Source organism: Laetiporus sulphureus (assembly GCF_001632365.1).
Source record: "Laetiporus sulphureus 93-53 unplaced genomic scaffold LAESUscaffold_30, whole genome shotgun sequence".
NCBI lineage: Eukaryota > Fungi > Basidiomycota > Agaricomycetes > Polyporales > Laetiporaceae > Laetiporus > Laetiporus sulphureus.
This window is the reverse complement of record NW_024468539.1, coordinates 1-17,439: the sequence shown is the minus strand read 5'-3', so window position 1 is coordinate 17,439 and position 17,439 is coordinate 1. Positions and strand designations below refer to the sequence as shown.

Here is a 17,439-nt window from a genome sequence, read left to right as displayed (position 1 = left end):
CGTAGTTTCTGAATGCGAAAGCGATTTGATATCGGGGCATACAACTGCTGATATGGTAGTACAAGAATATTACTGGTCCTAGTAAGGCCAGTAGCACGACTCCTTCTCAAACTTTACTATCTCCTTGCCTACGCGCTCCTGCTCCTTATTGATTCCCTTGAAGGAAATCTTTCCTAGTCCTACACAAAATTTGATAGTGATGCACCTGTCGATGAATGTGAAATCGTGCCCGGCTCCGATGTGCTCGTTTATTACTGATAGGTGTCGAAGAATTCTGTCTCGGCACTTCAACTGCTCCTCTGTGAACTTGGCCGCGATGTGAGGCTGCTGCAAGACTTTGTATCACTGAATGGTAGCATATACAGTCAGCGCGATGTTCTCGGGGAGAGTACCTTTGGGATTTTTGTGGATCCCATGGGAATGGTAGCTCTTTGAGAGCGTGAAATTGAGGACGTCAATGGCGGGGAATGTAGCATAGGAATGAGGAGGTTGAAGTGGAACGGACAGGGTAAGCGTCTCCTTTGGAATGTCTTCAAGCCAGAGGCTAACCTTGTGCTCCTGTTGGTGATGCTTGGCTGTGATTCCTTGTGAGCCAGCTTGGGAGGGCTGCACCTGAACGAGATTTCCCTGAGTCAGATGGTGGACTCTGGGTTTCCTTTGATAGGGATGGTAGCATCCGTTGGGTGGAACGGTACCGTTGATGGTTCGAGGTGCAGCACTGTTCCTTTTGAAGGAAGGAAGCAGCTTAGGTGGTAGAGATGCAGAGGAAGTGTATGAGGGAAGTGATGTGGAAATAGGCCTGCCCTGGGCCAGAGTGTCTCTGGGCGAAAATGCGCAGCTATCAGTGTTAGACACTTGGTAGGAGCGTAAAAGGTCAGTCTTATTCTAATGTCACAGCACGCCGATGACAAAGATAGATAACCAAAATAAGGAGTCCCCTTGAGGGTCTCCTGGCTGAGAGCCTACAGCGACGAGCTGTGGCGATACGACGTGCTCACTGACGAGGCCGAGTCGCTAGTCGCAAAGTAAGACTTACTGGCGAGGTGAGGGGCGCTATCACAAATGAGGATGATACTAGATATATAGCACACTGAGAGTGTCTGGTAAGACCCCTCTGTGATGGTAGTGGAGGACGAAGGAGAATAAGACTGAGGTCTCCTCCTCGTCTCGCTGGTCCTTATATACATGATTGCTATGCTACTGTACAGTACTACATAAGTGAGTCACACGCTATCCTACTGGTCAGTGCTACAACCGTATGACATATCCCAATTATCCTGATTGGCTGTCTAATAATAGCTCACAGAGACAGAGCTCCTCTTGAGCACACAATATGGTGTCATGGTGATTGCGACATGTGATGCCATGCTGAGGAGTTCAGTGTTACGTGATAATGCCGAGAGAAATCCGAGGTCATGTGACTGGGTGCCTCGTTTATCTTATCTCATTAGGTCACATGACTTCTTGTGTGACGAGAAATGATGAAAAATGATATGCTCCTTAATAGCATTTGTTCCTATAATGACTTTGTCAGGTAAAACCGTGACATCAGCCAATGACATTGTGGAATATACAAGCCGACAGTGCTCAGCCAATGACAACGTGAAATATTGATCCCGATCTGCCAGCCCGCATAGCAACATATATATGGCTTAGACACGTCGATCACACCTTCTGATATCTGATATCAATCCTGCTGCTGGCACTGATCCTGCTGTCTGTCGTTCTTCAACATACAACATGAATCGAGTTCACAAATGTCACAACACTACACACGCGAGAGGGCAGCCGGTGCCGCCGTTGTCTTTGCAGAGTGCGGGACCTGATTACAAGGTGACTATCTTTAACTCGTGGACCTTTATACTTCTAGAACACTATATACAGCCAAGTCCGCATTTTTCGAAGAACCTAACATTTTGTGACGAATGTAAAACCAGTATTCATTATAAGGACCATCTCATGCACAGCGCAAGCTTCCACCCCCCTATTGTTGCTGTTCACTTTGTGGACAGATGGTTCTCTCAGTTTATAGAGCACGATCCAAAGGACGGTCTTATTATCTGTCCGCACTGTAAGGCGAAGATCTGCCTAGAAGTGATGGCAAAGGTAAGATCACTTTTATACACAATTCTTAGCTCATTTAATCCTCTTCCTTTTATAAGAGGCACGCCATGCACGACTGCCCTCGTATCGGCAAACCAGTCAGGGGTGATCACAAACCCCCCATATTCTTCATTGAGGTACCTCAGGCCCTCCACTCCCAGCACCAGCCCCTCCCACTCCTTCGCCGGCTGCTGATAGTTCAAACACTGATGGCTCTCCTATTGTTGGGCCATCTAATGTGCATGCGTCAAGCCCTGTTGCAGGTTCATCTGGTCAGCGGTTCTCGAGCCCTGTTGCAGGTCCATCCGGTCAGCGGTTCTCAAGTGTGGAGGGAGAGGGAAGCGATTCGTGAAGCAGCAAGGCTGAAGTTGAGCGTATGCTACGTATGTAAGTTCTAAATGTCTTTATTTCCATTATCAACCACTCATTTGATTCATAATAGCTGAGATCAACAATAAGGAGGACTGCTATCCACCTGTGCTATGTACTTGTAAGTGTGTGTTCAATGTGACATAATGTGGAGCGGGATCATCTTCGTTGCAGGGGTGATGCCAATCAGATTGTAAGGGACAGCAGCATGTCATTCATCAATGCATGGCATTTATCTTCCAGTGACGACATGCCAGTGAGCGCTGGGATGCGAGCAGCATGCAATGGCTTCTGATGATCACCACGAGATAAACTCGCTTCTGCATCATTTCCATCAATCGCATCTCTATGGCCTTTCATGCATTCATCTTCCCCAGGCTCGGGAAGTTCCAGAGGGGCTTGATGAATTGGTTGAGCTCATGGTTGAATATCCCTGTCAAGAGGGTGACCCTAGTGCTGAGACATTCATGACGTTCAAGGGTGCAGTGTTGAAGTTGCTGGATCATTTAAGCAGTGATGCCACTAGTGAAGCCAAACGGAACTTCTACTTAAAGCTCACTAACATGGTCGATGAAGTGCCTATAAAAAGGGCCAGATGGATAGCGGACGTGCTGGTGGCTAGCCTGAATGCTGAATATGTGAACAAGCTCGGTGAGTGCTGTGACCTTAGGTTGTCCGGCAAGTAGACTGACATCCTACCCCAGATTTTCTGTCTGTCACCGAGATGAAAGAACGCTTGAAGTGCACAGCTGTTCTTTGTCAAGCAGAAGTCAATTTCGGAAGTGAGCAAAAAGATCACCCAGTCAATCGACGAGTCACTCTCCAAGCAGCAGAAGGAGTTCTTCCTGAGCAGCAGCTCGCTGACATTCAGCATGAGCTACGCAACCTGTAGCAGTCATCCCCACAGGCTGACTTCAAGATTTCCAGTACAAACAATCCTAGTAGCCCATCCCTGCATGGGGCGGCGTCCGAGCTTGATGATGATGAGGAGGCTGAAGCACACGACTTAGCTAAGATCTGAAGCAAGATCGAGGTGATGGCCAAGGATGACGAGGAACACAAGATGGCTGTGAGAGAATGGAAGAGGCTCAAACGTACACCAACTGGCAGCATAGAGCAGGGCATTATTCGCACTATGTGAGTAGCATATGCAAATGGCGCTTCAGTGATGTTGACTGAGCAGACCTGCAGTTGGAGTGGTTAACTGCTATCACCTGGCCCGCTTCGACGACGGCTAACCAGAATAGCACCTCACTAGAAGCACTGCAAGATCAGATCTTTCTGATGAAGGCATGGCAGCAGCTCGATGTGGATCACTTTGGGCTCGAGAAGATCAAGAAGAGGCTGATTGAGTATCTCACCATAGGTGGACGTATGTCACCAGTGGCCCGGAGAACATTGTGCAGGCTCATAGAAAAGTGGGTAGACAAGATCCTGTGATTCTCTTGTGAGTGTGAGTTACTGTATCGTTCGGAATATCTTTACATGTTACTGATAGACTTTCCTGTAGAGATGAAATAGACAAGGTCTCATAGCAACTTCCATGGTGATCCAGCTGCTGCACTCCTCAAAGTGCTGGATCTGGGGCAGAACCACACCTTCCACATAAGTGATTGCATAGCAGATAGAGAATGCGGAATACTGACATAAATATCTGCTTGCAGGATCATTATATCAACGTCCCGATTGGCTTGAGTCAAGTGCTGTTCGTTTGCACCTCGAACACGCTCGATACAATAGCACTGCCACTACTGGACAGATGCGAGGTAGTACACTTATCAGGTAACATGTTCTCATGCACATTCCTCAGCCTTCATTGACCGAATAAATTAGGTTACACATACAATGAGAAGATGCATATCATGCGTAGATTCTTGCTACTGAAGCAGCTGAAGGTGAATGGTCTAACACCATACCACCTCATGTTGACAGACACAGCACTCATCCATATTGCTACACACTACATGCGTGAAGCGGATGTGCCCTCGCTAGAGCAAGCAATCAGTGCAGTAGTGCATTGCAAGGCTGTCGAATGGGCCAAGTACTGTGACAGCCTGGGTGTTGACCTGGACGATGCGATCATCCCGGACAGCGCTTTGGAAGGCATGGTCATCAAATCCAGAGTGAGGGGGTACAAGAAGATTGTAAAGGAAGACGAGCTCGAGAAGATCCTCAGTATTGCGAGGTGGGATGAGGAGGAGCGTGTGCGAGAGGAGCGGCGTGGGCTCATGTATGGGCTTGTCATAACCGGCATGGGAGAGGGGGCATCCTGCTGATCAAGATGAGCATGGTGCCTGGGAGCGGGAAGCTGAAGCTCATGGGCAGCCTCAGTGATGTGATCAAGGAGAGCAGCGAGCTCGCACTTAGCTAGGTCAAGACACATGCATACGACTTGTATATCACGAAGACGAGAAGTCAGGACCCATTGAGAAATTCAGATCAGATTGACAGTTATCTGCATTTGCTGTCGGGTTCAGTGAAGAAGGATGGGCCATCTGCTGGGATTGCTATGGTGTATGGTGATACTTGTTGGTTATGATGTATGATGAGGGCTAATGTTCATGCAGACCTGCACGTTCATCTCCCTACTCACGGGTGCTTGCGTGCCAAGTAACATCACTATGACAGGAGAGGTGAGCTGTACGACAACCCTTATGAGATACCGAACTTATCCGTTTCTAGGTCACTCTTCGTGGACACATTGGCCCTGTAGGTGGTATCAAGGAGAAGGTCCTCAGCACACATCGTGCATAGATCATAAAGGTGATCCTGCCGTGGATGATCGAACTTGACGTTCCACCAGAGATTTGTCATGAAATGCAGTTTGTCTTCGTGTAAACTCTTGAGGAGGTCCTAGAGGCAGCTTTTGGCAAGGGCGCCATCAGATGGAGAAGGAATAACGTGCTTGTCGAGAGTTTGCTTTAAGCAGGCTTGGATTTTTGACTGTCCGTTCTAGAACATGCCTATTTTCCTTGTTTCGGTTGTACTACAGGGGTCTGACGGGTGCATGCAACATTAAATCACATTATACCTCGATTTACACTGATTTTTGCCAACTACCATAGCCAACTGCAACCTCTTTCAACACTCACTCCATCCAGTATATCAACGTTGTACAGTACGATACATTGCTCACATACCCTACTCTCCGAATGTCGTTAATTATCGTCAAGTCATAGTCACACCCGCAATCCATCTCTCGTAGTCAAATTTGATGGGCAATGGGTACCTATGCCCGTTCAGCCCTTGTGGGTTTGCGCTCTCCACATATACAATGAACACGTCCTCTCGTGGCTCATGAAAGCAAGACAGGTGACCTTGTGTCAGCAAGATGTCAGCCAGATGGCGTTCTGGTACTGCTCAAGATCCACGTGAGCTACTCCATCATCAGAGGTGATGAGCAGCTCTTTGTACTAATCAACATAGCTGCAAGCACTTCATGAGCTGGCGACACAGAATATTCTCAAGATACTCACTCCTCGTACTCATTCTCTTCCTTCAGCGAGACCGTCTGGTTCATAAGCTGCTCTGCAATGTATTTAGTGGAATTTTGATCCACGGAGATGGCGTCTTCAGCACATTTGGGGTACGATCACATGGCCTGGTCTACATGTGAGATCTGAGAACTGGAAGCTGGGCTTGAGCTGATCCAACGTCGAATGCCATCCATGAGTCTGTACCATAGTTCAGCTACATGATCAATTAGATCCTGTCGCTGCCTCTGGAATGTATCAAGGGTGGTGGTGATGGGACAAGTTGTGATGGGGCAGGAATGGACTGTAGTTCATGTCATGTGCTGTCTTCCTGCAACTCCAGATTAGACCACATCTGCCAAAAGGAAATTTAGAGAACATACCCAGGGAGCTTGAGTATGCTATTCACTGAGAACGCAATGTGCTTCCTAGAGAAGTGAATGCTAACGGCCGATGATATTCGATCCAGTAATTTCTGCATGTGTTGACAAACTGCATAATGCCTTTCTGACAGTCTTCTAACATGTAGGCCGGCTCAAGATGCTCCTCTTTGTACCATTTTTGATACTTGTCACGTTGGAGAGGGCAAGTTGTTTGCCAGTCAGGATTCATGCCGAGGAAGGGGTTGATAGCAGTTTGCTTGTCAGCATTTGCTCTGCATGAATTGACAAGTGTAGATGAGCTCTTCGAGAAGAGAGTTGACATAAAAACAGCGAAGATGCTCGATGATGTCCCTGGAGTGACTGTTCCAATGCGGCATGTGTCGATAGGTCTCGACCTGATTTATGAGTGCACTTCCGGTGTATTGCAGTGCCAAACCTGAGTGAACAGTGTTCATTGATACCTTGAACCATTTGGCTCGTCGGATGACTTACTATCGCCGTGGTCATGGTACATTTCGGTCAACATATTCACAGCGTCCGAATTGAATACCAGATTCAGTGAATCAACCATAGCGAGCGCGTACAGCTGGTGGTCAAGTGCACATTTCCCGATGACAAACTGAGCGACATTTGTCTGGTCAAGACAGTCAATGCAATTCGTTCGGCAGATGCCATTCTGGAGTGACATTGTGCTACGCCATGGCATGCCTGGGTTCTGCCTATGCTCGAGCGACCAAAGTGGGTGAGTGTCAATGGTGGGATAGACAATAAGGCCAAGATACTCTGCCTCGATTTGCAATGCATACGAATATGGCTCTGGTCCTGAGTGGAAGAAGCCCGTGGTCTAGATAGACTCCTCCCTGATGTCTTCCAGGTACCCGATCATGTCTTGCATTTTTCTGCATTACTGTCATTAGCACTGAGCACTGGGTGCCTGCACGTAGTCAGGTGTAGCTCACTCCTTATATGTCCGTGACATGTCCCACGTGCGATAAATCATCTGCTTGTCTCGCAGAAGGAACTGGTTCAGGCACTTGATGCACTGTGCATACTCAACGCTGAGCTTCAATTCACGTGCGACCGATTCATGCTTCTTGATGAGGTTCAGAATCATGATAAGCCCACCGTAGCGTGCGAAGAGGTCGTCAAAGTGCCGGGAGGCTGTGGTGTAGAAGCAATGCATGACACTGACTGCTGTACGTTAACGTGCTTTCAGATGTAAAGTATGTGACTTACTTTTAATGGGAGGCTGTGGGCTCATACTAATAGTTCCTTGCACCCAGTAAATAGGTATGCTACCACGATACTGTTGTTCTGTTAGAATTAGTCTTCCATCAATGCCGATATGCTCACCTGAACATAACTGGTGAAGTTCGAGCTCAGACGGCGGGTCTGTTGCTCATGTTCTGAGCTTCAAGGAGTGGGAAAGTAGAACGGTGTCGTCAATGTCTCGGACACGATCTGTTCGGTTTTCACTTCGTTTGCAATGTTGTCCTAGGTTCCATGTATCAGCAAATCAGGTTAATATGCAGCATCTGAGTCCTGACTCCTCAAAGGTGCACCTCATCGTTCATGCCATGTTTCAGATATCGTGCGCCAGCATGATGCCGGGAGCTTCGAGCGATGAAGATGATGAAGCTGCAGGATCAGGTCTCCGTGGCCAGGAAGACAACTCTTTTTGTGTCAGGCACACTTTGTTCTGAATCACGTGCCCCCAGCTATAGTGGCTTTTTTTCTTGTACGTGCACTCCAGATCTATTTGACATGGTTTCTGCCTCGGAAAACTTGTTACGATGCTTCACGTGGATCCACCCTTTGGAACCCGGTTGCAGTCACGCAGGATCTGTGATCAAACCATGGTCAAAGATTGTCTCTCACAACACTGTTTTCGGTGTCATTGCCTTTTCATCGGCACTATTCGCCAGTCCTGCGCCTTCTCAATTGTTGTCCTGGTTGCTCATTGGTTCCTGGTTTACCCATTCTTTGTAACAGTACTATCCATCAACATTCAGCATCTTGAGGTGACTTTTATCTTGTCAAAACAAACAGGATATGGCTCATCTATCCAAATTCCAGCCTGATGAGCTTCTCAGACAGAACATCAATCAATAATGCTGGTAGTACTGTTAGGTCTCCCACCACCAAGAACTTGGAATCAGACTGTCACTGCTATGAAGAACACAATATGTGGTCGATCGGGGAAAAACCTGAGCCTTTTACTGGTGCATATACTTGTGTCTTTTCACATTGTGATGCATGCTTATATGTCGACTCAGCTGCTCGCTATTGCTGCAACTCTGTATAATACTATGTCTCCATCTGATTTGCATAACAAGGAACCCCTCAAAGGTCCTCTTGCACGCAGTCTGCTTTGACAGAACAACAGAATGTCTGCCATCGACTTGGTATTGCCTGCTTTTTGCATCTGGCACACTTTGAATCCCACTGATGACACGTTGATTCATATTCATGTCGAATCCCCCACTATACTGGTGTTAGCGTCTGCTGAAGGCCAACAGAAGGATCACGTTGCTATCGCAGACAATGAGAAAGCCCCCCAGTCCCACATGGTGAGGTTGTCTTGGCTGTGTTCACGTGCAGGCAAGCCTCTCTTATGGCTTGTAAAGATCATCGTTGTGCCGATCACGATCACAACACTTCTACTGTATGTGCTGCTCTTGTACCTTTTCAAGAATGTGGAGATTCTAGAAGAAAAGCGACAACACCAGAGCGAGACTCCCAAAGCTCAGAAGAGTCTTCCATCGAGGAGAAGATATCATTCACTACCTTCCCGCATGCAGTCTCTACTGATGTCGAAGTGATCACTGCTAGCAAAAATGGCAAAGTAGTTGTCACCTTGGACCTTGGGGTTGCAAAATGAGGTCATGGTTTGGAGGACCGACGCTCGGACACATATCACGGTATATACCTTCTCAATCCTGCTATGCAGCTCTAGCACCCGATTTGCAGCAACAATGCTCACGACTGTAGCCATCAATGATGCAGGAACTGCCCGTGGTTGGCTCCAGTACTAGAACCATCGGGTATGGTCGATCGGCAGGGATAGCGTGAAACCTCTTGCTCAGCTTTCATTGGAAAATGCATCTATAGTCGCAGTCACGCAATTGCAGCTTGCTGCTTCCCAGCACTGTGCGGCATCTCCCATCCTTCCACTCACACCTTTCTAACCATCAGAAGCAGTGCCATTATCTGTCTCCAAGATTTCCTTATACGTGACATATGAGAACAGCTCCATTGTGAAGTGGGAGGTCAACGTAGTGTCAAGGACGTGCTACACTGCACCGTCCTGCTCAGTGTCAACCATCGTCGCAGGCTGCAGCCATCATTCCATAAGTTACAGTACGACGATATCAAAGTGCCGGTAGAATCTATCCACAGACTGAGTGCCTCTACGCTAGAAGGTTGGAAGCTATGGACCTTTGACCTGAAAGATTCACATATCACGGCCTCCCCTTTGACTGCTCTAAGCCATGGTGTGGAGGAATCTGATACACATTCAAGCATGGAGCATCAATCGAGCTGCGCACCTTCCTCTCCGCAGAGGTGCAGGAGAAGCGATAACCTCGTTCTGTGATTGCGTTTTACTCACGTCACCCCGATCATTAGCAGTTCTACATTCTGCTTGGCTGGCTTTGGGAATACTGTCAGCCTATTTAATCTGAACAACTTAACGACCTCAAGACAGTGAAGATATTAACTAGACAGAGGCAAGCATAACACGACGAGAATATTGCTGGAGAGTTCCGTGGATCTACTAGTGGAACATGAGTATCAGATGTAAGTGCATATAAATGCATAGCTTACGCGGTCTAGTGGTAACATGTGTACACATTTTGCCTTGATTGATGTTGTATGATGCAGAGTGAGGGCGAAATGATGCAGTATGCTTGTAGGGGTGAGCAACGTCAGGGATGAGTCAAGCGCATCGTAATAGAGCTGGCCTCCAGTGAAAGGAAACTGAGAGTAATAATCATGCATAGAGTCGCGCTGATCCAGGGGTTTGAGCTTCTGCATGATGAAGAACGTTTGTCTCGTTTCGGGGGCTCTTTTGACATCATACGTATGAACTAAAATAGACCTGATAAAAGCCACCTCCCAATCTTCTGGGATCGATGTATCAGCGATTACATGGCTATCACGTGGCGAGGCATCATAGCATGTAAAAGTAACACCATGTAGCTTGCACGACTTGCAAATTCTTGCATACGGATGGACGGAAGCATGATTTACGATGTTCAGCTTGTAGTGTTGATTGAGTAGGAGTACGATTCGTGGATCGAGCTTCTTCTCCAGTGTGTTGTTGACTTCAGAGCTATCCACACTAGTTGTCATGGGCCCGTCAGTTGCTGTATCAAAGGTTAATATATCAGTCAACAGGGTACCATGATTCCCCAGCTTGAACCTTGATTTGAATGAGGTGATCAATCGTCCTAAAGACCCTGGCAACGATTGCTCGTTCATGAGGGCACGCAGATGCTGCATCATACAAAACTTTTCAGGTGAAGCTGACTGCTGTACATGCAAGTTGGAGGACCTGATAGAACATCGAGGAAGAAAGGGATGGAGAGTTTCTCATGTCACGTCCGGTGTCGAAGGTGGGGTCGAGAACACCTCGAGCTCTGGAGAGTACATCGATTGCATGTGCTGGGAATAATGAAAGGAGGGTATCTGCAGATGTGGGATCAAGTGCAGGATAATGAATGGCCAGGTTATATTGGAGAGACTGAGGTGTCCAGGTTGCACGAAATCGTCGGGCCCCGGATGCAGATGAAAGATGTAAGTCTGTGACATTGTTAGCGAGATGTCTGACATTGATGGATGAGTAGATGCAGTGCCGCTGCTCATTGTTTTGGACGATGAGGTTGTGCCATCGAGTTCACCAAGTAGCACGTGCTCTGGAGCCTCAGCCAGCCTCGAACGGCCACATTCTCATCTTTCACTCAAATCTCTATGACAAACGTGTGCTCTTGAATCCAATGGGAGCGTGAGCCGCAGTCACATCTTGCAACCTCAGCATCATTTATCAGACAAATCAGAGAACATGATTCTCAGAGTGATTGATGGAAACGTGGAACTTGGAGGTAAGGAATGTTGCAAAGGCATCCACGTGCGTATTCAACCTTAACACCAGCCTACGATTGCGATCAGTAGGTGGTCAAGGGTAGCAGTTGTTTGGTCATGAAATTGCAAGTGACCAAAGTCCAACTGGTGATCTGCAGCTTATGGATATGGTATAGATTGAAGGAAACTACGGAGTAGAGGTCGATACAAAAATCCCAAGCCTTGGAAAAACTTGGATCAACATGCTAAATAGACCCTTCTATGACATTTTGATGCTGGACAGGCAAGATAACCAGCAAGTCATTCATCATTACAACAGTTCGCGATTCTGGTTGGCAGACTGACCGAAATGTTCATCAATATGATGCATGCGTTTAAGCCAGCATGGTCTGGCAGGTAGCAGTTCATCAAAAGCTCTGACTGTTCACTCAGCTAGACCGACCTTGGACGTGGAATATGCATCTGGATGCTTCATGACTCCTCCATGCGTGAGATCCTTTTTCTGTTGACAATGCAATCGTTTTCCTCGATTATATTCTCTGAGCGATGATACACATCAGTCATGTATGCTCACCTCCCCCTCGAAGCTAACAGTAATTTCTTGCCTCCGCGATCATTGGAGATTGTCACTGATAAGTTGAACGATCAGCAGTGGCTGCATTGCAGGTAGAAAATCACTATGCGGTCATTCTTTTCAGCGATAACCTCCTGGGCTAGATGCTATGTCTCTCACGAGGCACACCGTGATGAAGCTGCTAGGCCGCATGCATTCCTACACCATGCTCTCTGATAATGGCGGTCATCTCCTCATATTTTTCAATATACGCCAATTCGAGATTTTCAGCTCCAACGAGCGACTCGTCATACAGTTGCACCAGGACACCAGCATGCTATTTGTAGAACCCTCTTGTACCATTGACCCCATGATGTCATTCTGGAAGTCACATTCACGAATGGTTTCGGCTGCTTTGGCTTGGGCGACGTGGAAGTTCTTGTTCTTTGTGAGCCGTCGCCATCCTCAGCGATTGCCACGAAGAAGCAACAATGGACCTCAATGTTGTGTGAAGTGCCAAATTTGTCGTAGACAGACTTGAGGAAGAGGTATCTTGGCAGCACATAGGCAGATACTGAGACAACGTTACTGTCTCTTTTGGAGATGATCGCCGCTCTGCACACAAACAGGTTTGTGCACGACCAACTTTGCTACCTGACGATTGCAGGGCACATTCAAATTTCTGTGCAATCATGATTAAGAACCTGCTGGCCCTCATCGAACTCGCCTCACTGATTTCATAATTAGATGTGGATTTTTGACAAAATAAAGACCAGGCTATGTCAAACTCTCCTCCCTTCAATTTGAGCCTGCTGACAGCTGTTCGTGCATCGAACCCGTGCATCCTCATCACTGTCATTCTCCTCAACTCGGTGTACTGTACCCAGGCTAGGCAAATCGAATCAAAGCTGGTGAACAGGCATACGTATCAACACATGCTCCTAGAAATCGTCACGGAATCCATGTAAAGCTCAGGATGCACCCGTGACTGATCATTAAGAAATCTTGTACTAATTTCGGACTGAAAATGCAAAGAGACTTCAACTACCACAACACTCTCTAAGATGACGACTGATGCCGTGTTGTCTCATGGTATCGTTGGCTGTTCTACGTGCATGGCTTTGTAGAAGGAAGCTAGATGGGATCGAATCGCAGATGAGAGACCCTTTGTTCTGGCAACTCAGTAATCATGCAGCAACAGGCACCTTTCTCAGCCCTATAAAGGTTCTTCCACATGAGGATGATGATGCTCCTTAATGCAAATTGGAATAGAAGCACACCTGGGGAGACCGTGAGTTCGTCATCGACATCTGATATAGTGACTTTGCTGTGTCCATGGGTGAGTCTTTCAGTGTCGATGGATATGATTTCTAGAACTGCTTCTATCGACACTGGATTAGATAACATCATGCCCGCAGCAATCTGTCAGGTTTCCTCGGTGCCGCTTTGCATGCCCTCTAAAGTGTGCAGGACGAGTTCAATGTAATGCAGGGATTTTCTGAGATAATCATTGACACGACTCAAAATAGTGATGTTTCGTTCATGGATCAGTAAGGTTTCCTTGTTTCCATCGATGTACATCCATAATCGGCTGAGAATTTCAGCCTTGGCTTGGTTTACGGATAGTCCATCTGCAGCAGTGACCTCAGCAATAACAGCAAGGCACACATCCAAGGCTTCGAGCTTGAAAAGCACCATGTCCGCAGCCTGCATGATGTTACATAGAACAGAATCCATGGTCTCCAAGGTGTAGGCATATGCTTGTCTGACGTTCAGTGCAGATGCATCATGTATGGCACATATGTGCCCAGAACGGGAGAACAGAGTGGTGATAAAATCACATGGCAGTACTGCGACCCCTACTGCCAGTGGGGACGAAGTAGGACATAGGAGACATATCATGATGCCGTGGGCGGCGATGATACTGAAGACGCATCAGTAACAGTTTAGCATATCTTCCATCAGCGATGACTCACCGATCACTTCCGCTCGAGCTTTTCGCTGTCAACTGCTGCAGATAGTGGCTGGTTGTCACAGATTTTCACCACAAAGTCCGCACGTAACTTTTCTCACACCACAGATCACGTGCTTCACCAATATCTCACGCCACTCAGCCACAGACACGACGCGTAGAGATCAGGTGATAGTCCACATCACATGTTATGGTCCAGACCCGTGGATGATACGGTCGGACCTGTCTATTCCAGGATACAATAGAGGCACCCATTTGGGAACAAAGGGAACAGGGACTATTGTCATGCATCGGCCTTCTGCTTCCTATTAGTTTAGCCAGAAGCCTAGATAGGTACGATGTTCACATCGGAGAACAAAAGGGAAACCAAGATAGGCACGATGTGCACACGCATTGCTGCGGCAACCATCGATCTTCCCACTTATTGTTCTACTTCCGGACATCCTATTGTTTCATGTACGGCCATTTGCTTATACCCATAGATAGGTAGCTTAGGTAAGATAGCCTGCTGTATGTGTATATAAGACCAGCCATGTAGGGGACGAAACCTCAGATTGTTTCTCCTCGTCTACTACCTGTAGCACTCACTGAGCTCACCAGCTCCTTCATATATCTCTCACCCTTTCCTGCGTCTGCCAACATTAACCAGTAAGTCAACAGGCTCTTGCGCCACATAGGGTTCAGGGGGATACCTTTGGGATCAGGGGGATCAGGGCGGCACGTTCCACATGACTGTCCCTTTTTAGTCTTTTTGATCTCTTGTTCGGTGTTACCGTGACATTAGAAACAATCTGACATTTTCTGCGCCCCTGCTTAGTGTTTAACACAAGTGGCCACGTATTTTCAGCGCAAGCAGTTTCAGCCGTAGCGTGCGGCTTTTTTGACATACATTCCAATGCGATCTCTACCCGGCGTGAGCCTCAGCAAGACTCTGAGCTGCCCAAAGCCTCAAAGCACAAGGCCACCCCCAGGATCGACCTCGACGCCCACTACAAGCATCAGGAAACCAACAAGGAGCGTGGAAGGCTCCTCACACTTGCGTCACTAGGCGCATCGTCCACAGACAGGCAGCGAGCAGCAGCTAGGGTTGTAGATACCACACACATCATAAAGCACGGAATCATCCACAAGCCACGCAATCACACCCCACCGCTTGAACGCTACAAGCCCAGAAAGGGGCATCTTACCACTGGTAGTCGCAAGCCGGCACCACCCCCAACGCCGTTCCCCCCACCATTGTTGCTCCACAGCCAGTGCGACCCCTTCCCAACTTCGTTAAGGTCAACACACACGCACGACCCATTCGCCCTCTTCCGTCCAAAGTCAGGCCCACCCTCCACATCGAAACACTCAAGAAGCAGGTCTCCGCTACCCGCTTCAGACTACAACCGATATTAGGAGCGTTCTGGGAGAGAATTGATCAGGACAAATGAAAGAAGGTACAACTCCTCGCATCGGAGTTAGACAAAGTCTGCGCAGATCTCTACATGGGGACTCGTGAATACACCTTTGTCGACAAACAGGTCGTCAACATGTGCTGCCTAGAAATAGGAAGGATCAACTTCAAGGAGATAGGAAAGCAGCAGAGGTTAGACGAGATCGTCAGGGAGATTGGGAAAGTCAAGGACAAGCAGTACCTAGGCTTCATCTTCAATTAGTTTAACTACATCTATATCACAATGGAAGGAGCCAATCGTGCATACGCATCCACATTCAGGCAAAGAATGGATGACATTCTGCATACAAACGTCGAGTCAGCACACGACGGAAGCACCCCAGGCGCCTCGCAGCGCAATTCACCAGAACCTGCACTAGGACTGCAGGACTCTGCATCACAAGTTGGAGGACCAGCATCCCCGACACCATCACTTGTACCAGCCTACGTCCCACCCATCTGGGAGTTTGATGGACACCAATTCGAGCACCTGGAAGATGCTCTCAGACAATCCGCTCCCGGAGAAGTCCCAGACCACATCCGCGAATGGGTAATTGTCGCAATGAAGCTCACGGTCACTACTGAGATCGCCAAGGTCTACAATGTGCTCGGAAACAAGATGTATGAGCACAAGAAAGCCTTTGAATCAACGATCCAAAACAACAAGAGTGAACACCGACTCAAGGAAGGAATGCTCCAGACGGAGATCGGGAAGCTCAAGGATAGAATCCTCACGCAAGATGCGCATATGACAGTTTTGAACGACGAGCTCACAGGAACCCAGGCGGCAATGCTCGATACAGGCAAAGAAATGATGGAAATCAAGGCAGCTAACGTCAAGCTGCAACATGAGCTAGCTTCGCTCAAAGCAAGCGGCGTCACTACGATGCAAGGTCAAACATCTGGCACAGTCCAATCGCACAAGTCACGCATCAAAATTGCTGAACCTCCACACTACTCGGGCAAAGGAAGTCTGGAGGACTGGCTCCAACAACTCGGTATATGGATACGGTGGAACGAGATCAACGACGATGAACACAAGATTACCATGGCCTTACTGCACTTGGAAGGTGGCGCGTTCACATACATGTCCGAATATGCAACCAGAGCAGCAGCACGGCAGGCACTTGGCACATGGGAAGACTTCGTCAACATTCTCAAAGTGAACTACAGGACCCTCGACCCGGACAAGGATGCGCAGCAGCATTTGAAGGATATCTGCGGCAAGACGTATCCCACAATGGTATCCTTCGCAGAACAGTTCCGTCAATGGGCCACTAAGACCAACTTAGGGCACACTGCACTCATCGGTTACATCGCTGAACACCGAAGCAAGGACGTACGCCAGGCAATGGTCACACGAGACAGTCTAGGAATTTCTGACCCCATCACATGGCCAGAATATCTCGACCTATGCCTTCAATTAGAGTCCAAGTTCAGAGCCGACAAGGCAGGACAATGTGGAACGGTTACAACATCATCATCATCAGCATCACGGGCCCCGAAAGACCCCAACGCAATGGTCGTGGATCGAGTATCCACCCTCACCAAGGAACAAGAAGGATGGCTGGAGAAGAAGCTGTGTGTACGGTGTGGGAAACACCCCTTCGTTTTTAAACAGCAATGCCCAGACCCCAAGTACAAAGGCAAATTCGAAATGCTGAAGCGGGGCCAAGCAGCAAGGGCAATTTCTTCAAATGCGGCCTCAGACATCTCCGACGACAGCAAGGCGAAATATGAAGCAGTCCGTGCTTTCATCACCAGCTACGACGCGAAGGGAAAGGAAAAGGAGGCAGAACCGGAACCAGCTGTCGAAGCAGCTAGGATCACGGAGGTAGAAGATGATGAGGGTTTTCTTCGGTGGGTTCTCTGAGGTCTGGCCAGAGTTTCCATAGACACTGTAATAGTACCTACTCGCTCTCGCATGTACCAGTATCAAGTTTTTTATACATCGCATCTACTGGTTCGTCAAAACACGCGATAGATTTACCTGTTCACCTCAAACAGGGAGTAAGGGAAGTCCAGACTGAGGCGCTCCTCGATTCAGGAGCATATTCTTGCTACATCAA

The 17,439-nt window shown here is 48.0% G+C and overlaps 4 protein-coding genes across 4 annotated transcripts; 1 reads left to right on the top strand and 3 right to left on the bottom strand.

The window, feature by feature from the left end:
• Positions 1 to 1,740: 1,740 nt before the first annotated feature.
• Positions 1,741 to 5,226, top strand: LAESUDRAFT_715292 (uncharacterized protein; the record flags this gene model as incomplete). Its single annotated transcript, XM_040907134.1, has 15 exons — positions 1,741 to 1,833; positions 1,885 to 2,106; positions 2,163 to 2,490; positions 2,546 to 2,597; positions 2,647 to 2,728; positions 2,850 to 3,123; positions 3,177 to 3,254; positions 3,527 to 3,609; positions 3,664 to 3,844; positions 4,028 to 4,081; positions 4,137 to 4,254; positions 4,343 to 4,692; positions 4,950 to 4,984; positions 5,040 to 5,105; positions 5,155 to 5,226. The coding sequence occupies 15 exons, from the start codon at positions 1,741 to 1,743 to the stop codon at positions 5,224 to 5,226; spliced, it is 2,088 nt and encodes a 695-aa protein (XP_040762452.1).
• A 718-nt stretch (positions 5,227 to 5,944) lies between these two features.
• On the bottom strand, positions 5,945 to 6,854 carry LAESUDRAFT_737768 (uncharacterized protein; the record flags this gene model as incomplete). The annotated part of the gene is made up of 6 exons (XM_040910822.1): positions 5,945 to 6,042; positions 6,100 to 6,146; positions 6,329 to 6,373; positions 6,394 to 6,584; positions 6,649 to 6,764; positions 6,821 to 6,854. 6 exons carry the CDS (start codon positions 6,852 to 6,854, stop codon positions 5,945 to 5,947), a joined length of 531 nt encoding a protein of 176 aa, XP_040762451.1.
• Positions 6,855 to 7,172: 318 nt separating this feature from the next.
• Positions 7,173 to 7,511, bottom strand: LAESUDRAFT_760748 (Synaptojanin; the record flags this gene model as incomplete). Its single annotated transcript, XM_040912794.1, has 2 exons — positions 7,173 to 7,227; positions 7,288 to 7,511. The coding sequence occupies 2 exons, from the start codon at positions 7,509 to 7,511 to the stop codon at positions 7,173 to 7,175; spliced, it is 279 nt and encodes a 92-aa protein (XP_040762450.1).
• Positions 7,512 to 13,388: 5,877 nt separating this feature from the next.
• LAESUDRAFT_715290 (uncharacterized protein) lies at positions 13,389 to 13,700 on the bottom strand (the record flags this gene model as incomplete). The annotated part of the gene is made up of 1 exon (XM_040907133.1): positions 13,389 to 13,700. One exon carries the CDS (start codon positions 13,698 to 13,700, stop codon positions 13,389 to 13,391), a length of 312 nt encoding a protein of 103 aa, XP_040762449.1.
• Between the last annotated feature and the right edge of the window lie 3,739 nt (positions 13,701 to 17,439).